General features: G+C 46.7%; 1 protein-coding gene across 1 annotated transcript in view; it reads left to right on the top strand.

Annotated features, from left to right (window-relative positions):
- The window catches only part of frem2b (FRAS1 related extracellular matrix 2b), a 38,826-nt gene that overhangs the window by 5,785 nt on the left and 12,756 nt on the right, over positions 1-20,285 (top strand). The window contains exons 2-6 of the mRNA XM_085917155.1: positions 207-296; positions 12,575-12,721; positions 15,810-16,040; positions 17,875-18,000; positions 18,909-19,160. Of these exons, the coding sequence (XP_085773281.1) occupies positions 207-296; positions 12,575-12,721; positions 15,810-16,040; positions 17,875-18,000; positions 18,909-19,160 (846 nt within the window). The remainder of the gene's footprint in view (positions 1-206; positions 297-12,574; positions 12,722-15,809; positions 16,041-17,874; positions 18,001-18,908; positions 19,161-20,285) is intronic.

Raw genomic sequence — 20,285 nt, 5'->3', positions numbered from 1 at the left:
CATTTGGTGGCGCTCCGGAGCACCGCAAAAAAGACTGGATGGATGGATGGATGGATGGATGGATGGATGGATGGATGGATGGATGGATGGATGGATGGATGGATGGATGGATGGATGGATGGATGGATGGATGGATGTTGACGCTTTGAGCACATTCAAAAGTCAAAAGCCAAGTGGCTGATCTTGTTGTATCTCATTTTTTTTAGCGGACATCAACAACATGCGCATCTGCTACATCTTGAGGAAAGGCGACGACGCCACCAATGACATCTTCCATTTCTCCATCGAAGACAGCGGTAAGTCGCCATTTTTTTTTCCACTTCCGTCCTCATCCATCGAGGAAACAAAAAAAGCAAAACGATTTTGCAACAACCTTTTAGTACGGAGATGAGTCAGAGTCACGGCGGCTATTTGTCGGCCGGAAACACAAACGATGTATTGGGGTCCTGACCTTGAAACGTCGGAGCAGCTCTTCGACACCCGGCTGGAAGCGGCGAATAAAGGCCGTGTTAATTTGTGCCGTTGCGTGCAGGTGTAAAGCCGCGCTCAGCCGCGCTTCATCATGTTTTTTAATTAAGCGTAAACATTGGCCGCGCAGATGGGAGATTTACATCCAGTTCCTTGAGCCGAGTACGGCCGCGTGGGGAAATAAGTACGTGCTGAATCCAAGAACATACATTTTTAATAAGCTGCCTTTACCGGCCGGCCGCGCTGGCTCGCTCGCTGCCTTTGCCGCCGCCGCTGTGCGATGAAGGGAACAATTAGAAAAAGGGGGAAGACAACCGAGGCGAGCGCGTTGCCGATTAGCCCGAGCGGCGTGAAGCGGCGTGCCCGATGGCGTGGGCCCCTCCCCTTGTGCCCTTTCCTGGGCTGCTGATAGACAAACTCTCCATGGTTCCCTGCAAAAGTTCAAATAGATTTTTGTCACGTTTGCTTGGCTGCCTTTTGTAATTACTCGCTCCATCTCATCAGATATGCTTTTTTTTTCCCCACCTAAGCCAATTTGACACCACAGGCAGAACATGTCATGTTTGTCTTGCGTAACGTTGCCGTTCTAATTGGGCCGCTACTCCGTCTTGCCCCCAAATTGCATTTGAGGTTGCACAGATAACGGCGAGTTCCAAATCTGTCCTTCTCCCTTTGGTAGAATCCATTTGCGGCCGAAAGAAGCGTGGCCGAGCGCTCACAATTAGCTTTATGGTGGCACCTTAATGACCGCAGATAAGTTTTGCGCTGTGACTCGTCCGCTCGGACTTAAACGCTGACTCCGCCGCAGCTTACGAGGCCGTGAAGGAACTTATTTTTCCTCCCTTAATAAGATTTACTTGTGCTGGGTGGCTGCCCTGCGTCCCCCAGACGGTCGCAGCCTCCAGTATTGAGGTGGGGGAGGTAGGCTGAGGACCATCAAGAAGAAATGACTTTCTGTGCCACGGCTGTAATAAAGCGTGGCGGTTAGCGGCATGTCGGGATAACTGCCGCCAAATCCGAAATGTTTTTTGCACGACAGGATCAAAGCGTGCATTTTTAATAACGTCCCCCGTTGTAAGATGATGACTCAGCTTTGACGCCATGATCAGCCCACATTAGTTGCAGGAGAGGAAAAAAAAGGCGCATTGAAAACTGAAGTGGACTAATTGACTAAGCGCCGTTTTTAGCCTCTCGTCTTCCGAGCTTTCCCGCCGAGCCCCCGAAAGGGCACAAAATGAAACTGCTGCTGGCTCCGAATGAAGGTTAGCTTCGCTAGCGAACCGGAAAATATTCACGCCAGCAGGACCGGCGGCGAGAAACAACTTTACTTTAGTTAACAGACTTTTTTTTTTTTTTTAATTCAAGCCCAAAGAAATGCTTTTGGCCGGCCCAGTTATGGATTATTTTTAATTCCTATATTTTCTTTTTAATGAAAATGATTTCAATGTTTGTGACTGCGCCTATTGGCGGCTCCTGTCAACAATTGTAATGCGTCACGGCGGACAGAAATGACCAGCGGTCAGGTTCTTTTTCCACTTGCGACTTGCCCTGAACTTTTCCCAAATTCCTTGGCTCGGGTGCACGAGCGTGTCGGGCTGGCTGTGCTGTTTTTGTGAAAACATCCCAGCTGGAGGTAGAAGTGATGAAAGGCTGCTTAATGACTATAAAAGTCTCCTGCTTAGGGAAAGGACTTTTGGTTTCTTGCTGCTTCTGTGCGACACGTCAAGAGCTCCCTGCCTCCCACCCTCCCTCCCTCCCTCCCCCTCCCCTACCCGAAGCATTCAGGTGAGCTTACCTGAATACACACACAAGACCGCAGTGACCCGCTAAAGCATTTTGGGTCGAGCATTCTGGTCTGCTCTGATCCCGTCAGTCGGCATCCGAGACGTGATACCTGACAGGCGCTTTTTATTCGGCTTAAGACGTGTTAAGGCATCGGCACGGCGCACTAGTGGTTAGCACGTCCGCTATGCAGTTGAGACTTTCTGGGTTTAAATCTCTGCTCAGTCAAATGTGCGTTTGGAACGACCAGTCCATCGTTTGTTCCGGCGTCCGGTAAAAGTCAGGTGGGCTAAGCATTTCTACAAATGTGCAGTTTATGATTGTGATCATTTTAATAAAATAAAAAAGAATTATTATTATTGACCAGGTCGGCTGATGCCCTTGTGTAGGTGTACCTAATGAAGTGTCCACTTAGCTTTCAATCCGCTGAAGCATTTCCCCTCCCGTGTGAATTTTTACGATGGTGTGACTGTTTGTGACACCTTGCGCCCCCCACCTGTCGACCCCCCCACCCAGGTTGGAGGGGATTATCTGCCTCGCCTTAGCGTGCTTAAGCACAGCGGCCTGCTGAGTGGGTGGCCAGGAATTTGCTGGTATAAGGGCAAAGCCAGATCGCCTTTCCACTTGTGTGTGTGTGTGTGTGTGTGTGTGTGTGTGTGTGTGTGTGTGTGTGTGTGTGTGTGGCGTTGTCACTGATGATTGTGCGTTTTCTCTGTGCTTTTTGAGCGCTTTTATTAATTATAGTGCTCTCCTCGCCGCTTATCTGGCTGCATGTGTGACATTGGTCCGTCCTTGGCAACAACAATCATAGGAATTAGAAGAAAATGACATGTGCCTTTTACCTTTCTCTGTGTGGAAACATCTGGTAGATGATTACAGAGCGATTGTTGCGTGACAGCTGCTTTACTTTTCAGAAAGAAAGAATTACAAGCTTGTTAGTTTTGTAGGACACTCGCTCCAGGTGCCATTTTGCTCAGTTGGACTTTTATACTTTGCTCACGTTTCTACAGTGGGGTCACATGTATTGAGTTTTTTTTTTCAGGGGTTTCTTGAAATATTTTTATTCATGGCTTTGAAGTGCTTTCAGTGCAAATATTTGGTGTAAGTAAGGCTTCATTGGTGTAAGTCGGTAGTAAATACTACAAGGCATTCTGTCATGCATGAATTGCTCAAGTTCAAGTCCTTTTTGAATTTGAGTCCACCACGACCGCTCAATCATCTTGTCACGGACTGGAAGTTGGTTTGCGTGCACCTCCTCGTTGGCACAAAACCCGTTTGTTGTCTCAGCAGCTTTTATTAGCGAGCGCGCGAGCGCGCGCCTTGTTAGCGACTTCATTTTTATTGCACCTTTGATGCGCGTGTGATTTGCAGGCTGCTCAAGATGCTGCTCAGCGGCCGCAGCGTGAAAAATGGATCAACCCCTAACAGACTCCAAACAACGTCATTTCCTTTAGCCCGACATTAAACCAAGCCTTTTTTATGACTCCCCCCCCCCTCAGATAATAAGCACATCTTTGCAAGAACTTTATTGCTTGATGATGAATTATCATTCTCAATTTCCATATCTCCTTCTAGCAGATGTCTGATAGTTTTATGATTGCTGTTGCTTCTCTGCTGTTAGCGTTTCATTCGTTTTACGGCAGGGGAAATGTATCGCAGCCAAGTCACGATTGAGGCGTTCATTTGTTAGTGTATTTCATTGAATTGCTCTTAACATTTAATGAAACAAAAAAGAAAGAAATGTCAATCAACAGAAAAGATTTTCAATTTAGCTGAAATTTAAAAAAAAAAACACTGCCATCTTCTGTTCTGGATGTGCAATTACACTTAATGGTCGCCTGACGCAAAACCAAAAAGACTCAAAAGATTCAGAAGTATATTGAATGGTCCTTCATTGGAAAGATTCACACAATCGTAGCCAGCTTTCCTCCCAAAAATAAATCAAAAAATCATCCGTGATCGACTCCGGTTCCCCCGTGACAAGGAGGACAAAAGCTAAAGGTAATAAATGCATGGCTAGAAGCAAATGTTCTCTCCTTCTCAGCCTGGCATGAATGTGAAACACTGATTTGTGACGGATTTCACCCCGCCGATCTTTTGAGAGTGGCAGTAATTGTTGCCATTTTCATTATTTCCTGTGGGGAAAGTCACAAAAGTCAAATCAGAGGTTGTCTGGCATATTCTTGCTAGCTTCTGGTAGCCTTCTGAAGTGGAAATGCAAAATCCCGCCACCCGACCGGCAGACCGGCCGGCCCCCTTCTATAGCGGTGTCCAAACCGGCCCGGGCTTGTTCCCCCGGAAGGAAGGAAGGAAGGAAGGAAGGAAGGCGATGATACGTGTCGTCATAGCTGCCTTAGGATATCGCCCGAGCAGAACTGAGCTTCTGCAATTGCCGAAAATTCCTTGGTAGAAAAGCTGAGACGGAGGGGGGGAGGGAAGTGTGTGTGTGGGGGGCTTGTTATATGCTTCAAGGACAGCCGGGAGTCTTCAGTCTGTCTGTCTGTCTGTCTGTCTTCCTGCCATGGCAACAGGATGCAATCGGGACAAACGTGTTGAGGCAAAGTGAAAAGTTGAAAACTGCCGTCTCAAGTGTCTTGTCTTGTGCTTGGGCCACCAGCAGGTTGCTTCCTGACATTTTGTCACATGTTGCGTCCAAACCTTCCCAATGTTCATCAAGTGTCTTGTCTTGTGCTTGGGCCAGCAGCAGGTTGCTTCCTGACATTTTGTCACATGTTGCGTCCAAACCTTCCCAATGTTCATGGGCCGCTTACCAAATCCTCTTGTGGGAATATTCATTAGTGTCTTGAGAGATGCCCAGAAGAAAAACCACAGCAGGGAATCGGAGTGTGACTCCATGCAGCTGTCTCTCGGCGGCTTTTTCTTCCAATTTGTTGGAAAAGTCCTCTGAGGATGAAGTGAAACGTTGGAGCAACGCGCTTGCCCGCCTCTTGGCTGCTTGATGACAGGCTGACAAGTGGCGTGGCCCCCGCCCCTCGTGGGAGGTTGTGTTTGATCAAGCTGTCTGCGGAAGAACCAAGCTACATTAGTATTCATTGCCGACGTCGATTGGTTGTTACGTCACCGTGGCAAATCTTTTGGGACTGGTCGACTGAGCGAGCGCTTCCGCTTCTGACTTTGCAATGTCACGCATTTACGCAAATGATTTTGGGCTGCAAATTATTTTCTCCTTTTGAACTCATATGGCTTTCTTGAATATTAATGACATTTATTATATTTTTATTTATTATTATTATTTTTTTTTTAATGATACTTATAATTATTATTAATTGACCGAATAAAACATTGGCAACGTGCAGAGAACACGCCGCCCTCATCTATAACCCGATGGAATGTGAAGTTGAATCGAAAAAAGGCCTCGCCGCAGAACGCACCCGATCCAAACGTGCACCTCTTTGACCACGAGGTCAAATCCTCGCCATCGGGTTGCTCTTATCTCATAAAAGGTGTTGATGAAAGCCTTTGAGGGGAAATCGGCTCTCTGGTGGAGACGTGGGAGGTGAAGTTTGGAGGAGATGAAAGATAGACGTGCTCCGTCGCTGGTAGGTTTTTGTTTTTTTCAGGCGAGGAGCCTCTTCCTGTCACCTGTCGGGACGGCGCCGACGTGCTGATGGAGGATCAGACAAGTAGCGGAGGCCTGCGGGGATCCTCATCCTCATCTGGATGCGTTTGATGGCTCGCCGCCACCGCCGCTTTCATTACCTGTGCATGAGTTTAGGAAAAAAAAAAAAAAGGCTGTGGGCTTGTTCGCGCGTCCCACTTCTCGTCTATAAATATGCGACAGCCTCAAAACCTTCGGTAGAATCGTTAACGCGGGGCGAAGATTTTTTGCAAAAAGCTGCTTCGCTGCCGAAAAAGCGAGTCAGGTTGTGTCAGCCCGCAAATAATATCTGGCGTTTTCAAAAACAGATGGCAACAAAGCGCCGACTCAGAATCTCCTTTTAACCTGCGTGACGTGCTTGCTTTGCCAATTACCAAGCGGCGCGTCGGCTCCGATGGCCTTGACGGAGCTTAAAAACAGATTACACCTAGCCGTCACTCAACGGAGTGCAACATTTTGCAAAAGTTCAACTGCTCACAAATGTGGCAGGGTGGGGGGGGGGACAAAACACTTCTTACCATACCTGTGTTTGTTCATATTTGTTCGGCACAAGTCTACTTCCTGGCTCAAGAGGATTCCCCCCCCTCCCTCATGAAAATGAATCCCAAATAGCGTCTCAGAGTGCCCTGTTTGTGGCCCCCAGATGAGGTGGGGCATTCTCATAGTAAGATGGCCGCCAGCCACACTTAGCCCGCTCTTTGTTTTTGCACCGTCTTCCTCGTGCTTTTCCCGCGTTGTATTTTCATGGAAAGTTTTGTCATTTTCAGGTTGAACAGACAAAAGTATGGCATCTTTTAAAAATCTTTCTTCTTCCTTTCAATGTTTCCAAACAATCAACTGAAAGTTCCGCACAAATTAACCGAGCATGAGGCAAGAGTTCAGAGTTCAACGGAGAGCCCCCCTCCCTTAGGTTTGAAATCGACTCAACCGTGTCTGGGCTCTTTCAACTGCTCATAGTGAGCAGTTAAAAATTAGCCTGCCATAATTCTTGGAATGAGGAATGCATTGCTTCATTTGATCATAGTCACAGTTTTTTTTTTTTTTTTTCTTCCATAATCTTCTTTTTGGTCTTGGCATTTGCAGCAGCAGGTGTGTGCTTACGTTTTCCTCCGAGTGGTCACCCGGAGCCGTTTTAATGAGAGCGTCATTGTCGTGCCATACTAACAAGCTTATCAGCGGCCAATGAGCCAGAAAGGTTCGGTCGGCGCGGGGCCGCTGGGTTCCGCTCGCCCCGAGTGGGGGGAGGCACGTATTTAATTTGCACCTTGAAAGAGGGGGAGGGCGCGTGAGATCCAATTTCCCAGATAAGGCAAGAACGTCTGCACGCCCCTCACGTTCCACGCCGAGCTTTTGTTCTGGCCAAAAATCCCATCCGGCACTTTTTGTCAATGCGAAACTGATCTCATTCTTGGTTCCTGGGGGCTTCCGCCGGCCGTCCCCCAGCGTGAGATCTTTTGGCTTGTATTGTATGACACGGAAGGAAGGAAGGAAGGAGAAAGACCGGCTTTTTTGGAAACCCTTGACTTGAACGTTGCGTGGTGTTGATCACGCTGCTTTTTGAAGCGGCCACACTTTTGTTGGTAGTTAGCAAACATCTGAAGGCTGGCCACCCAAAAAAAAAACAACAAGCACTGACTTTGGCGGGAACTCTATTAATCATTCTGCCTTTCCATTTTCTAACATTAACGTTGGCCTCGGGCTGAAGCTTTTCCCAACCTAGACTTTGTTCCTAAGCATCTTTTGGAGATGCTCCTCCCTTCTCATTTGCGAGGCGAGGCGGCCGTCTTATCTTGAGCAAGCAGCTTTGAGTTGCAATCCAAGGCCTCTTTTCAGCGTGCTCAAACAAAGACTCGTCGAACAGCGCTTTACCTTTTCAGGCGGGACTCGTCGCTCGCTCCTTCCACCGATTCGCAAAGCCGACGTTCAACATTTCAAGGCCGCTGTGATTAGTATGGCGCTGGCGAGGCCCGCGGAGCACTTTTATATTCAAAGGCTTCACACGGACAAACAGTCGGCCATTATTTGCTCTGACAAGAGAGCAAATACGGCGCATTCGGGGGGTCGAGGAAAAAGCCCCCGCCCCGCCGCCGTCTCGCTCGAATCCCGCCGAGCTCGCTCCTTGTGCTGCTTTGTTTTCTCTTGTAGCTCCTTGTCTTTGCTTTTCCATTCCTTCAGAGTGGAAGTCCATTCACAGGCCATTCAATGGAATCGCTTTTTGGTTGGAGGAGGGGGCGAGGCGCCGGGCTCTCCCGAGCTAATTAGCTGAGTCAGGAAGTGATTTCCTTTGTGTTTTTGACAATGAGGACGACCGAAGATTGACTTCCACCTCGCGCAAATGGTGAAGAAAAAGTCGAAAAGTAGACGCCACCCCCCAAAAAAGTTCAAAATTGAAATATATCATCGATATATGCATTCTTCATTCTTGAATCAATGACTACTTTCCTATTAGCACCATCTTGTTTTTCACTGAGTGACAGGATACCATAGAAAGAAAAGGCAAATGCTCCCACACAATTGTTTTTCAAACGATATCTGTTCACCAGTCACAGCGTTGAACATTACGCCAAACTTGCGGCGAAGTGATCAATGTGCTCACTTTCACGGCGACACCTTTTAATTTCTCGCTTATTATCCGGCCGAACTGGAGTTTCTGCAGTCTTGATGCGGGGCGAATACAAATGATTCAAAGACGCCTTCTGAAAGCCACGCTGACAATTTGATCTTTGCGCTTGCTAAACGGGGATTAGCCGCGAACCTAAAAGCAGGATAATCGTTTGAAATGAGTCCGCTCATATCTGAAGCCAATGCTCTCTAACGATGCGCTCGTCATAGGGCTCCTCTCGACTTGGAGAGGAACATCTTGTGCTCCTACCCGAACGTGGGTCGCCGTGAATTATTCCTCACAACTATCGCTCGCAGGGGGCACGTGTGAGATCAAGCGTGAAATCCTCACGAGCTCGGAGAACATCTTTGCGCTGTTCTCGCGTCTGTCGCGGCTCTTCTCGGGTTTCCTCAACGACCTGAAAAACAGCCGGAGAACTTTCCCAAGTTATATGTCGTGCCAGTTCCACGAGAAGACAAATTGGGCCGTTCGGAGGCAACGAGCCCAGTGCCAGGACGGGTCGACCTTTCCCCGTACAGTATTTCTCAAGCCTTTAAAGTCTCCCGGGACACGCATAAAGGAGAGCCGTTTGAAATAAGAGCCTTGGGAATTTCCTCGAGACCGCTGTGCTCAGTCAAGGGCTTCAACTTTGTGATCCTGGAGGAAAAAGAAAAAAAAAAAAAGAGCAGGCACTGCGAGAATCTTCTGCAGCTTAGTTGTTGCCAGCTTTAATTGCAAATTGAAAATATAAATAAAAACTTGAACATAATACAGCTGTTTTGGGAAAATGTTCATTGCTGCAGATATGCTCCAGTTCCCATAGGTGAAAGCAGACTATATTAAGAAAAAAAAAAAAAGTTATACCTCTCCCATATGCATTTCAATGCACTAAAACATTTTTATTATATTTGAATGCACATAAAAGGTTCGAGGCGGCGCTTGGGCTCAAATACCCACGTGAGTGTCTGGATATATTCTTTATCCTCTGCAAACTGAGCGCACCTCATGCCAGACTGAGATCCCCGTATTGTGCTTGTGATTTATCTGATCCTTCTCTCATCCTTCCCATGTACGCAGAGGCCGAGCACCTCCATTGAGGCGCCTCACATGTTAATCTCCCCGCTGAGCGACTCACCCCGAGCCCGGCGGTGGGCGCGCCTCCCTGACCCGACCCCGGCCTTTTGTTCCGAGGCGCCTTTGGCCTTTCTCCCAGGCACCTCCTCGGAACGAGCCGATGGGTACGGGGCGCTCCCTGCCTTTGCGGCACGCCAGAAAAGGAGCTTCGGGCTTTGTGAAATGATTGCGGCTCTAAATCTTTTTCCACTCGCCTGTCATTAGCGCTGATACAAGGCTTAGGCTGATTAGACCATATAGCTCACTGGCTTTTTTTTTTCCTTCTACAGGATTATCTTATCCCGCTCCACCTTAATTGGAGCGCCGAAAGGCACGCGCGCGCCGTCTGGCGCTTTATTGAATCTAAACATTCCGTCAAAATATAGCCCCGGCAGCCGCTGTACTATTATTACGTGATGTTATGATAAAGGTTCAAAGGAAAGTCATATGTGAAGATTTGGCGGTAAATGGAAACAAAAGTACGCCACCTATGTGAGCTTTGTGCATTCAACGCTTGTGCCGCTGCGGTATTTTGGCTGAAGTCATAAAGCCGAGCAATCCTCATTAAGGCCGGCGCCCTCCCGCTGCCTTTTTTCATGACTGAGCCTCGCAATGATTATTAAACTTTGACTTCATGCTCCGCCCACATTAAAGGAGGCTGAAATCCGTGGCCATTTAGCATCCACGCCTCTGAGTTGCAAAATTGTGTGAGAACAGGCTGACATCAGGATCGCGATGAGATTCACGTGACTTGGCACTCGCCTCGCTTTGGCAACATCTTTTGTCAGCCCGCAATCACGACCCATTTGTTCGGGGGGGCCCGAGCCGACCCCCCACGTCAACGACAACATTCCCCTCGGTCGCCGAGATGTTTACACTCATCCGTCAGCGCCACGCTCGACTATTTATCGCCTGTCGCGGAAACTTTAAGCGCGCAAACGCCTTGCGAAGGTATTTTTAGATGTATTGTGTCCGTTCGGCCGCGTCCCAATTTATCCGGCCTCATTAGCCCGCCTGGTCGGCTCCGCCGGGGATGCTCGACCGTGACCAAATAAGGAGCGTCTACCGAAGGGGAGGGGCCGGGCGGGGGGCACCGAGCTGGCACGGCCCCGGGGCCCCGCATTCCTTGGCCCGCTCTCTAAAGGATCCTGTCGCTCGTCATCCGCCCGCTGTGTTAGTGCACGGAGTTCACGCTCGGCACTTTTGTGCTCGGGGCTTTTAGCAACGAGGCAGATTAAGGTGAAGATTTGTTCCTCAGTGGTTAAAATATAGTATCAAGCTGATCTTTTTCAAAAGCTGGCATGAGAGCAGGGGTGTGTAGGCTTTTGCCATCCATCGCATGTTGTTATTGCTTCAAAGAAACAGCCAGACTTTTTTTGCTGAGCGTGCCATTTCCAAGAAGCCCGTGAATCAAAGTTATGTGCGCGGCTTTTGCGTGTGAATTTTGTGAAATAGCGCCTGGTACAAATAAAGGTACCCGCTGTGAGATTTGCATGAACGGCAGGTGAGGTCACGCGGGACGCTTGAAATGTAAATATGGCTGACAAAGCGTCGGTGAAAGATTAACGCTCAGCGCTTCAAGACTGCTTATCTTCTTTGGAGGGTGACGGTGTTCTCCCCACTCACCTTAACTTACAATCTAAACTCAAAGTTAATGTTTGCTCATCTACTGAGTCAACATAAACGATTTGCTCCGAGAAGCCCCCAAAAGAACGACGAGATGTTTTCGTACGTCGCCATTCATCTTCTTTATTAGCTTAGCGAGCTCTTTGCAATGTACTCACATTTGAGCTAATGTGAGCTCTTCTATTTGATCAACGCGGCCTTAAAAAATGCTCGTAAAAAGTCTTTTTCGACTTCCTTCTCCTTGAGTGAATTGGGGCGCTTTTTCCACGACCTCGGCTTCCTTCACGACTCGGCGATCAAATGGGTGGGTGCCCCGCGTCGCTCGCTAACGTTAATCCACGGAGGCGGGGGTCCTGTCGTACTCGGGTCACAGAACGCACAGGAAGCCAGCCGCCAGTGAGTGTAAGCCTCGGCAAAGTTTGGCTTTGTTAATGACAAACTACTGAACTCGTCCTGCACCGTAATAGCAACGCATCAAGCCAGAGGCCTTGTTTGTCCGTGTCGAAGCGCATTACAGGGGGGAGTGGAGCAGTTGGGAAAAAGAAAAACAGCCATAGGCGTGAATTTCGATGCATTTTGATGATGGTGGCTGGGCAGAAAGACAGAAAGGCCCTGCTTGTGACAGCTGAGGACCCCATGAACCAGACTGTTCAGAATAGCGCTCGCTCGCTCGGTCATTTGATGGCTGAGCGGACATCGAAAAAAGCCATCAAGAAAATAGAAAGCCCTTTCCAATATGATTATTCTTCCATCCCTCAAGTTGGAGTCCCATTCAGCGTCTTTGACGTGATGATTTGCTAACTGCGATGATGTCAGCGAAGGCCATTCTTCTCCTTCTTTAGAGAAAACGATGCCATCGGCGGAAAGGTGAAGCCAGACTTGTATTAGCGGGTCATCGATCGTCTCGGGCTCAAAGAGGAGATCGTAGTAAATTGTCGAAAGGGAAAATTCGTCACGCCCTCGCTAGCCTTTTGGTCTAATTAAAACTCTGTGCCGTCTTTATCTGCCCGATGAATTAGCGTTAGTGTAGCATTAGCACCATTAGCGTCTGAGAACGCCATTTTGAAAGCTGCTTCTAAAGGCCAGCATGAATGGAAGCAGTATGGACGGCAAACCCACACCTTTTTTTATCTTAATTAGAAGGCAAGCAGTCGGATCCTACTGATCCCCGGCCCTTCATACCTCCCACAGACTCTGAAAGTTTTCAAAAGAGGCTTCTTCCGACCTCCCAGAAACTTAGTTTTAATGAAGGCTAAATTCTCCAGTGGGTTAAATGTGAGTGTGACTGCTTTTGCCGTGACGAGCATAAGCGCATCAAACAGTCTTTTTTTTTTTTTTTTTTGAGGAGTTCCTTTGTTTTGCAGGCGGCAACAAACTGAGGAACCAGCAGTTCCGACTCAACTGGGCTTGGATCTCACTGGAGAGGAAGCACTATGTGGTGGACGAGGAGCTCAAGTTCCTGGAGGTGGTCCTCAAGCGTCGAGGCTACCTGGGCGAGACCTCCTTCGTTAGTAAGTGCAAAGTCGCTTCGCTTGTTGCTTGAGTTGTATGTCGCTGACATAGATGAACAAAGACGTTTTTTAAAATATATCTTCATATATATAAATTCAATAAAAATAAAAAATTATTCATAAATGATACATAATAATATCTAAATATAAATCATATGTAAAAATATATATTATTTTAAATTGTAGCCACAATGCACATTAGACCCTGTCATTTGCCTTTGCTTTTTATGAGCCCACAAAATTGTCCAACTCCAACACGTCCAGTAGATGACCTTTAACCCCTCTCCCATTTACCGTTGGGATGCACAACAGCGCTCGGTGCACATCCCTACTAGAGGTCACCTGCGATTGCTGTCACCGCTCCAATTTAACGACCGCGACTAAACAAACAACAAGCTGCCCGAGACAATCGGAGTCGCTTTTATCAACTCGATTAACAGCGGGGGGGGGGCGCCCCTGTTTTTGTTTTCTTTTTTGGTGTCACCATTAAGCATCTAAAAAGCGAAGGGATCATGAACATGACGTGATGTGAAAGGTCAAATCCTGTGGTATCATTAGCAGCCTCCGTCGAGAGCTCACGCTAATGCATCAACGCGGGAGGCCATATGCAAATTTCGAACCTTTGTTCAACTTGGCGCACGGCTCAGTCGCAGTTTGAAATAAAACGCAACTGTCTCTGCGTGGATCATTAAAAAAATGTGTCGGGAGATTGAGCTGACAGTAAGGTGTGAAGACGGGGGTGTGAAATTGAAAAGGCTCCTTTCTAATGACGGAGATGGCAAAAATGAAAAGGAATGTTAATACAGAAAATATCGTGTGATCATTCCCCCCCCCCCCGTGTGTGCTAGCCTCACAAATTGAAGCTAAACAAGAATGTGTATTTAAAGAACGTGGGCGGAAATTCAAATTGTTTTGATTATGCGGCGCAAAGCTTGCTGTTTTATTCATGCTTGCGTTGTAAACGAAAGAAATTCCTCTTTCAACTAATAACAAGGAGGCTGCCACATGCACTCAAATGACTCAAATATCAGAGCTTGGACGAAACAACGTAGGTGCCTTTGAATCGGAATTTAAATATAGTCACGTGTCTCGATATTTTTGTCTGTCTATAATGTAGTGACTTTGTTCATCAGCCATCCAACGTAACAATCAGTCAGACACAATTGGGATTGGAGTTCCTCAGGGAACAGGTTTAGATCTACTAGTTTTCTTTCAAACGTCAACACATTGTAAAGCATTCTAGAAAGTTGTGGCAAAAGTAGCGAGGCCGTTATAGCAGCAAAGGGCTAACCTTTTTTTTTTTTCCCATTTTCACATCCCGTTGATGGACTGTGTCTTCATATTTATTTTTTTTGGTCCACGCGGCATACGAGCCCTTTGTGCTCCGCAGCTCTCGTCAGATCAATGAAGAGTGAACTAGAACAAGTGAGAACAATAAAGCCGCCGTCCGGTGATGGAAAGATCAGCGACGTTGAAATCGGATAAGTCCGAACAATTTTGTCCTTACAAGCCCCTCAACAGCCATACAACCTTTTATGTTGTACATTGCTCACAAAATTGAGCGCAGTCTTACATTACCCCGGAGTGTGTTTGGCCATAAAGAAAATAACACATATTTTTCAAAACAAAAGGTCAGACATTTGCCGACGTGAGGAAACGATCAAACATTTTTAGTTTGAACTCCATTTCACCGCTTGTACAAACAAACACGCTGCCGCCGCCGGCAATAATTACCCTCATCATTTAGTGTGAATGGCCAACACGGCTAATTAGCCTGCCTGGCTAAAATGAAGCGACGTGCGTTTTGATAGGCGGGCTCACATTATCATTGGAGTTTCTGAGTCACCGCATCCATGCAAGTTGCATGCTAAAGTTTTAGGAAGAATTCATTCTCCTTGCCAAGTTAGCAGACTCAAGCACCCCCCACCCCCTCCCCCCCTTACACTGCCGAGGGGGATACTAAGATGGACCATCTTATCTCAGTTTGGCTGTGCTGGAGTTTCTTTCCCTCCCGTCTCTACTTACATATCAAAGTCCTCGCTTTCCTTTCAAAGAGCAGGTGAATAAATCAGTTCTAGTCGCCCAAAGAGTCAAATGTATGCATTTCATGTGTGCAGCCTGAGCATCTTTCTTCTACAAGAGGAATTATTTAACCTTTTCCTTCCGCTGACAATTTATTGAGGAGCGAAGCAGCACCGGCGTTCCCACTAGTAAAATGGTTCTTAGGTGAAGGAAATTGCCTTAAGCCTTTAAACATGATTCGAAAGCCAGCACATTTAGTGGAGTCATCTTTCAGAATTTGGCCTGGTATTTTTAACCAAGCCTGTCGGGGGAATGATCCAATTAGCGTCAACCATATGGACAACGCTACAGATTTTGGGTCCATACGTCTAACCAGAGTTAAGTTTTGCATACTTAAATCCAAGTGGTTTGATTCCTTGACATTTTGAAATGTTTTGAAATATGGTACGCTTCCTGGAAATTGGGTCACTGGTACCACCAATGGGGAAAAAAGACATAGTTAGCCATGACATGACTCCAAATGCTCAGATTCCCTTTGAATGTTTCTATCCTGTCAATTTACAAACGCTCAAAGACCAACGTATTGGGACAGTGACGCATGCATGAAAATATCTGTAGACCAGTGAAGTTCAAGCTCTACTTTGGCGGTTGCGTCGGCGGCAGCCGGGATAATGGCCCTGCGGCGGGCGGATTGCCTTGTTTGCCGCCAAAGCCCGCCACATGTCGTGCGGTCAGTTCCAGGAGACAATGAAGTTGACATTTTACGGGCCTCGGCTCTCCCGCTGCCAGCGTCGCAGCGACAGTCAAACGCTGAAGGTCAAAGACGGGCTGAGGAGATAGATAATTGGCTTCGGCTCGCCCATAACCAGTCCAGACATGTGGCTTGGGACCCAAAACGGACCAGAAATCACCACCGATGAAGGCGCCCGGGCTTCACCTGCTTTTATTGATGATTTTCTTTATGGCAAGTTGAGCTGGCGTTTTTATACGTGTGAGAGTTATTGTTCGTTGCCTATGAAGTCATGAGTCTTGTCATGATAACTTTTTGTTTGCGTCCTCCGCAAAGGCATCGGCACCAAGGACGGGACGGCGCTCAAGGACAAAGATTTCCGCGGCAAATCTCAGAAGCAGGTGCAGTTCAACCCGGGTCAGACCACCGCCACCTGGAAAGTGCGCATCCTGCCAGATAGCGAGTACGAGGTGTCCGAGACCTTCCAGATCGTTCTCTCCGAACCTGTGATGGCCGTCCTGGAATCCCCGGAAGCCGCCAGCGTGGAGATCGTGGACCCTGCCGATGGTCAGTCGCTGGTTTTTTTTCCCCCCCTCTTGTAAACACCACGCCATTAGCGCCAGATTGTGCAGGTGTACGTAATGAAGTGGCGGCTTTTCAATCCGAGATATTCATCCTGAAGTGGAAAGCCATTTTCAACCACTTAGCGGTGAAGTGTTTCGGGTCAAACGCATGGAGAGCAGGTAGGATGACCTCGCCACTTTCAATCACGGCGTCTCCGGCGTTCGTTGAATGCGACGTGGCCATGAACAAACCACGTACTTGGAAGCCAGTGAACATTATCCACGAGAGTGCGCGTGGCTTCTCCGAGGGAGGGGGCTTTCTGCGGCAAAATAACTGAAGCCAAAGGAATAACAAAAGGATTTTATGCAAAGGACGGGATAGAGACTAAGTAGCCAAGTCACCAAAGTGGGTGACGACTCAAGGAGCATCCTGACTTTGTCCAAGGATTTTAATTTAAGCTTCCCAAAAACTGGGATTAACCCAAAAAAAAAAATCCTCCAGCTATCTGAGGCCTCTCAGAATCTCTAAAAAAGTAACAGAGTAGTGTATTAAAAAGAGGAGCAACTGGTTGAATTGAGTCACAAAGTGCGCTTTCCAAGACTTGAATGGCAAAAACTCCAGAAGCTTGATTTTGCGACCTTGATTCTTTGAAAAGCTCTGCGGCGTCACAAACAAACCTTTGTCAGTCAGTCAAGTGAGTCCTGACTTGCCTGAGTCTTTCTGGTTGATGTGAACAATGACAATGCAGTTAGCAGACAAGCTAATGGTTAGCCAGACAAGCTAACAGCACGCCAAACTTCAATTTTTTTTTGTATCAACTGGGAAGAAGAGGTAAAATCCTAATCGGGCCGCATTCGGGTCGATAAACAATACTGCGAGGAATCTCAGATACCCGACGCCACTTTTGGAGCCACAGTCGTGGAAAAGATATGAAAGAGATGCGCAACAATAACAAGTGAACATTGCTTCTGTAAACAGTTGCGAATGCTGAGGTGCGGAAAAGTGCAGCCGGCGTATAAATATGGATAAGCAAGTCTCCTGGGACTTTGCCGGCTGGATTGGCTGTCAACAATTTATGCAAATCAACATGTTCACTTGCTAGTTTGCTCTGCGAAACATCTCTGGTGGACAATCACCCAACGACACGCCGACACGGGTTCGTTGTCACCTTTTGCCTTTTTTGACGTGTTTTGGCAGCTCAAGGAATGGAAAAAAAAAGAAAAGGCTTGCTGCGCCCGGAGGTTTTGTGTCTTGTCAAGGTCCCGTTCACCAGCGCCACGATGACTGAAGCCCGCACAAAAGAAAAGTCGAGAGACGTCGGCAATTGTGATTGGCGTGCCTAATGGAAACATGAGCTTTGTTTTGGTTTACCGTGTTTGTAATTAACCGACCGTCTGCAGGAGAAACACAGATAAACAAATTACAGCGCCTGATGACACACACACACACACACATATATATATATATATATATATATATATATATATATATATATATATATATTTTTTTTTTTTTATATATACGTTTTTTATATATATATATATATATATATATATATATATATATATATATATATATATATATATATATATATATATATATATATATATATATATATGAGCAAATGGAATTGAGTCTTTTTCCTCTCATGCTGGGCGTGCATGACGTTCCTACGACAGAGCATCCATTGATGTGTAAACTCCACATTTTGCATTTAAATGATTGAAATCGTTCATTGCACTTCTCCTTCACTTCATCCCGCTCAAACGGAATATATCAAGGGACGGGTTGAATTTCCTAACACTTCATTTTCTGCCTCCTCCTTATTCCCCTTCAGAGTCATCCGTGTTCATTCCGGCAGCCGCGTACAACATCGAGGAGGACGTCGGCGAGCTGATGGTGCCGGTGAGGCGCAGCGGCGACGTGGGCCAGGAGCTCATGGTAGTCTGCTTCACCCAGCAAGGTAAACCAAATTGAGCGCCGGATGAGCTTTCACGCAAATGACGGCATGCATATGACTTCCTCGACGATTAAGACCTCCGTTTTTATGAATCTTTTCATATTCTACGTCTTTTTTTCCCCCCAGTCTGGCGTAAAGTGTAAATATTGACTTGTTTCAAGTCAAGGAAAATGTTTTATTCAGCAGTTATTTGGTGTTACCAAGACATTGGGTGATGTAGTTTTTCTTCCGTACTGTGCAAAAATCACTCAAGTGGCTTTTTGGAGATACAAATGATGATTAGAAGGAGCTAGCCATCCAAATACAAAGCTCATCATTTGCAGATTGTTCTGAAACAATGGACTTTATATTGTCTAACGCAGACATTGGCACTCTTACTTCCAAGACTAATCATGTCTTCCAGAAGTTTCAGGGCATAAAACCACCAAAGGCGGGCCGGCCTTATGGGGCATTTGAGGATCATTAAATGACAACAAAGCCGCATCACACCAGAATATAAAACCAAACAAGCAAAAAGAAGAACAAAGTTGTTTAACCCCCTCCACCCAGAGGATATTAAAGCAGGGGTGTCAAACTCATTTGTGTCATAGTCATAGTTTCCCTCGGTGGGCCATTATGATTATCAATGTCCTATATACAGTATAGGCTACCAAAAGAACTGATGAAGAACTCGAATGGTGATAAAAATTGCAAGCAATATCTCTCTTTTTTTCCAAAATGAAGACAATCTGTAATTTTAGTCATGACACAAAGTCGATGCACAATCTTTCTTCGCGGGCCACATGAAATGATGTGGCGGGCCGTATATGGCCCCCGGGCCTGATGTTTGACACCTACGCCTTAAAGCTTCAGAAATGAAACAAAAACACACTCAAGAAAATGGAATCCATCTAATGTCTGTGTTTCCGTAGCGTCAGCCACGGGCACAGTGCCCACCAGCGTGCTGTCCTACTCGGACTACATCTCGCGTACGGACGACCACCGCAGCGTGCTGCGTTTTGACAAGGGCGAGGTGGAGAAGCCGTGCCGGGTGGTGATCATCGACGACTCGCTCTACGAGCCCGACGAGAGCTTCAACGTCAGCCTCGGCGTGCCCATGGGGGGCCGCCTGGGTGCCCGCTTCCCCAGCACCAGAATCACCATCCTGCCCGACATGGACGACGGTAAGACCTAAAAAAAAAAAAAAACAGAAAAGTACTTTGCTGCTGAAAGACGATTTGTGTGCGAGTGCACCTTCGCGTAAACGCAGTTCAGCATCCTCAAGTTCACCCATGTGTGCCCTTTTTTCACTTTATTCCTCAAAAGGATTTTTTTCAATGCTACAATACTGACAGGGACCATTCAACTTTCAATTTTGATATTTATTCAGCGGAATGCACCATTTTTTTTTTTTCCCAATTGAAGCAAGCAGAAAAACAATGACGGAGTTATTTTTCTGTTCTTTGCTTTAGAAGTGTGCTGCTATTGATGTCAAAAGACGTACGCGCAAGCGTGTGGCCATGCGTGTGCGTGCGTGCGTGTGTGCAGCAAAGCCGGATTCACACACTCGCACAGCTTTTTGAAGTCGCAAATAGTCTTGGTGGGAAAACTCATCATTAGTGGCTCTTTTTTCTCAAATTAACTTTTGCACTCAATCATTGTCAAGGTGTAATTTTAGCGCTTTTATTTCTTTATTTTCGCTACCTACAGCTACTGGGGGGAAATATATAAAATTATATATATATATATATATAATATTTTTCTATATCTAATATTGATATCGTATATTTGTCTTCCTTCAATCAATCTAAAATAGCAAAGCAAGGCAGCAAACAACACGTTTGAACGTAAGCAGAAAAAGTTCTATTAAAGCCTGCCAAAAAATATCATTAATATTTTAGATGTTTATTTTAGACCGCGGTAGCTTGAAAAGACTTGTTTTAAGTGGAAGCATAAATTCATGTAGCATTTTTTAAGCAGTGTTTGGGTCGCTGGCAGTTTTGGCCCCTAGGGACACAAGTGATCACAATGAGAAAATTCCCAGAAAAGTCCAGCTGACACTTCGATGTAAGCCTCTGTTGCCGTTGATTGCCGTTCCACGGCTCCTGACTGATTGCAATCATGCAAAAAAGGCCAAAACCAAAGTTTGAGCTGCCTCGTGAACAGGAAAGCGGCGGTGGTCGCTAATTGGCTCGTCCTGGTGCGGCTTTGCTGGCTTTGCTACCTGTGTCGGTTCCCATGGACTTAGTAGCGAGGAGGGATGGAGGGAGGCGACGTGACAGGAATGAATGCGGCGTCCGGTGTAAGCC

This window comes from Syngnathus leptorhynchus, chromosome 7 (assembly GCF_054491065.1).
Source record: "Syngnathus leptorhynchus isolate UIUO chromosome 7, UIUO_Slep, whole genome shotgun sequence".
In the NCBI taxonomy this organism is placed as follows: domain Eukaryota; kingdom Metazoa; phylum Chordata; class Actinopteri; order Syngnathiformes; family Syngnathidae; genus Syngnathus; species Syngnathus leptorhynchus.
The sequence above is the reverse complement of the archived record's forward strand: the minus strand, read 5'-3'. Positions and strand labels throughout refer to the sequence as shown.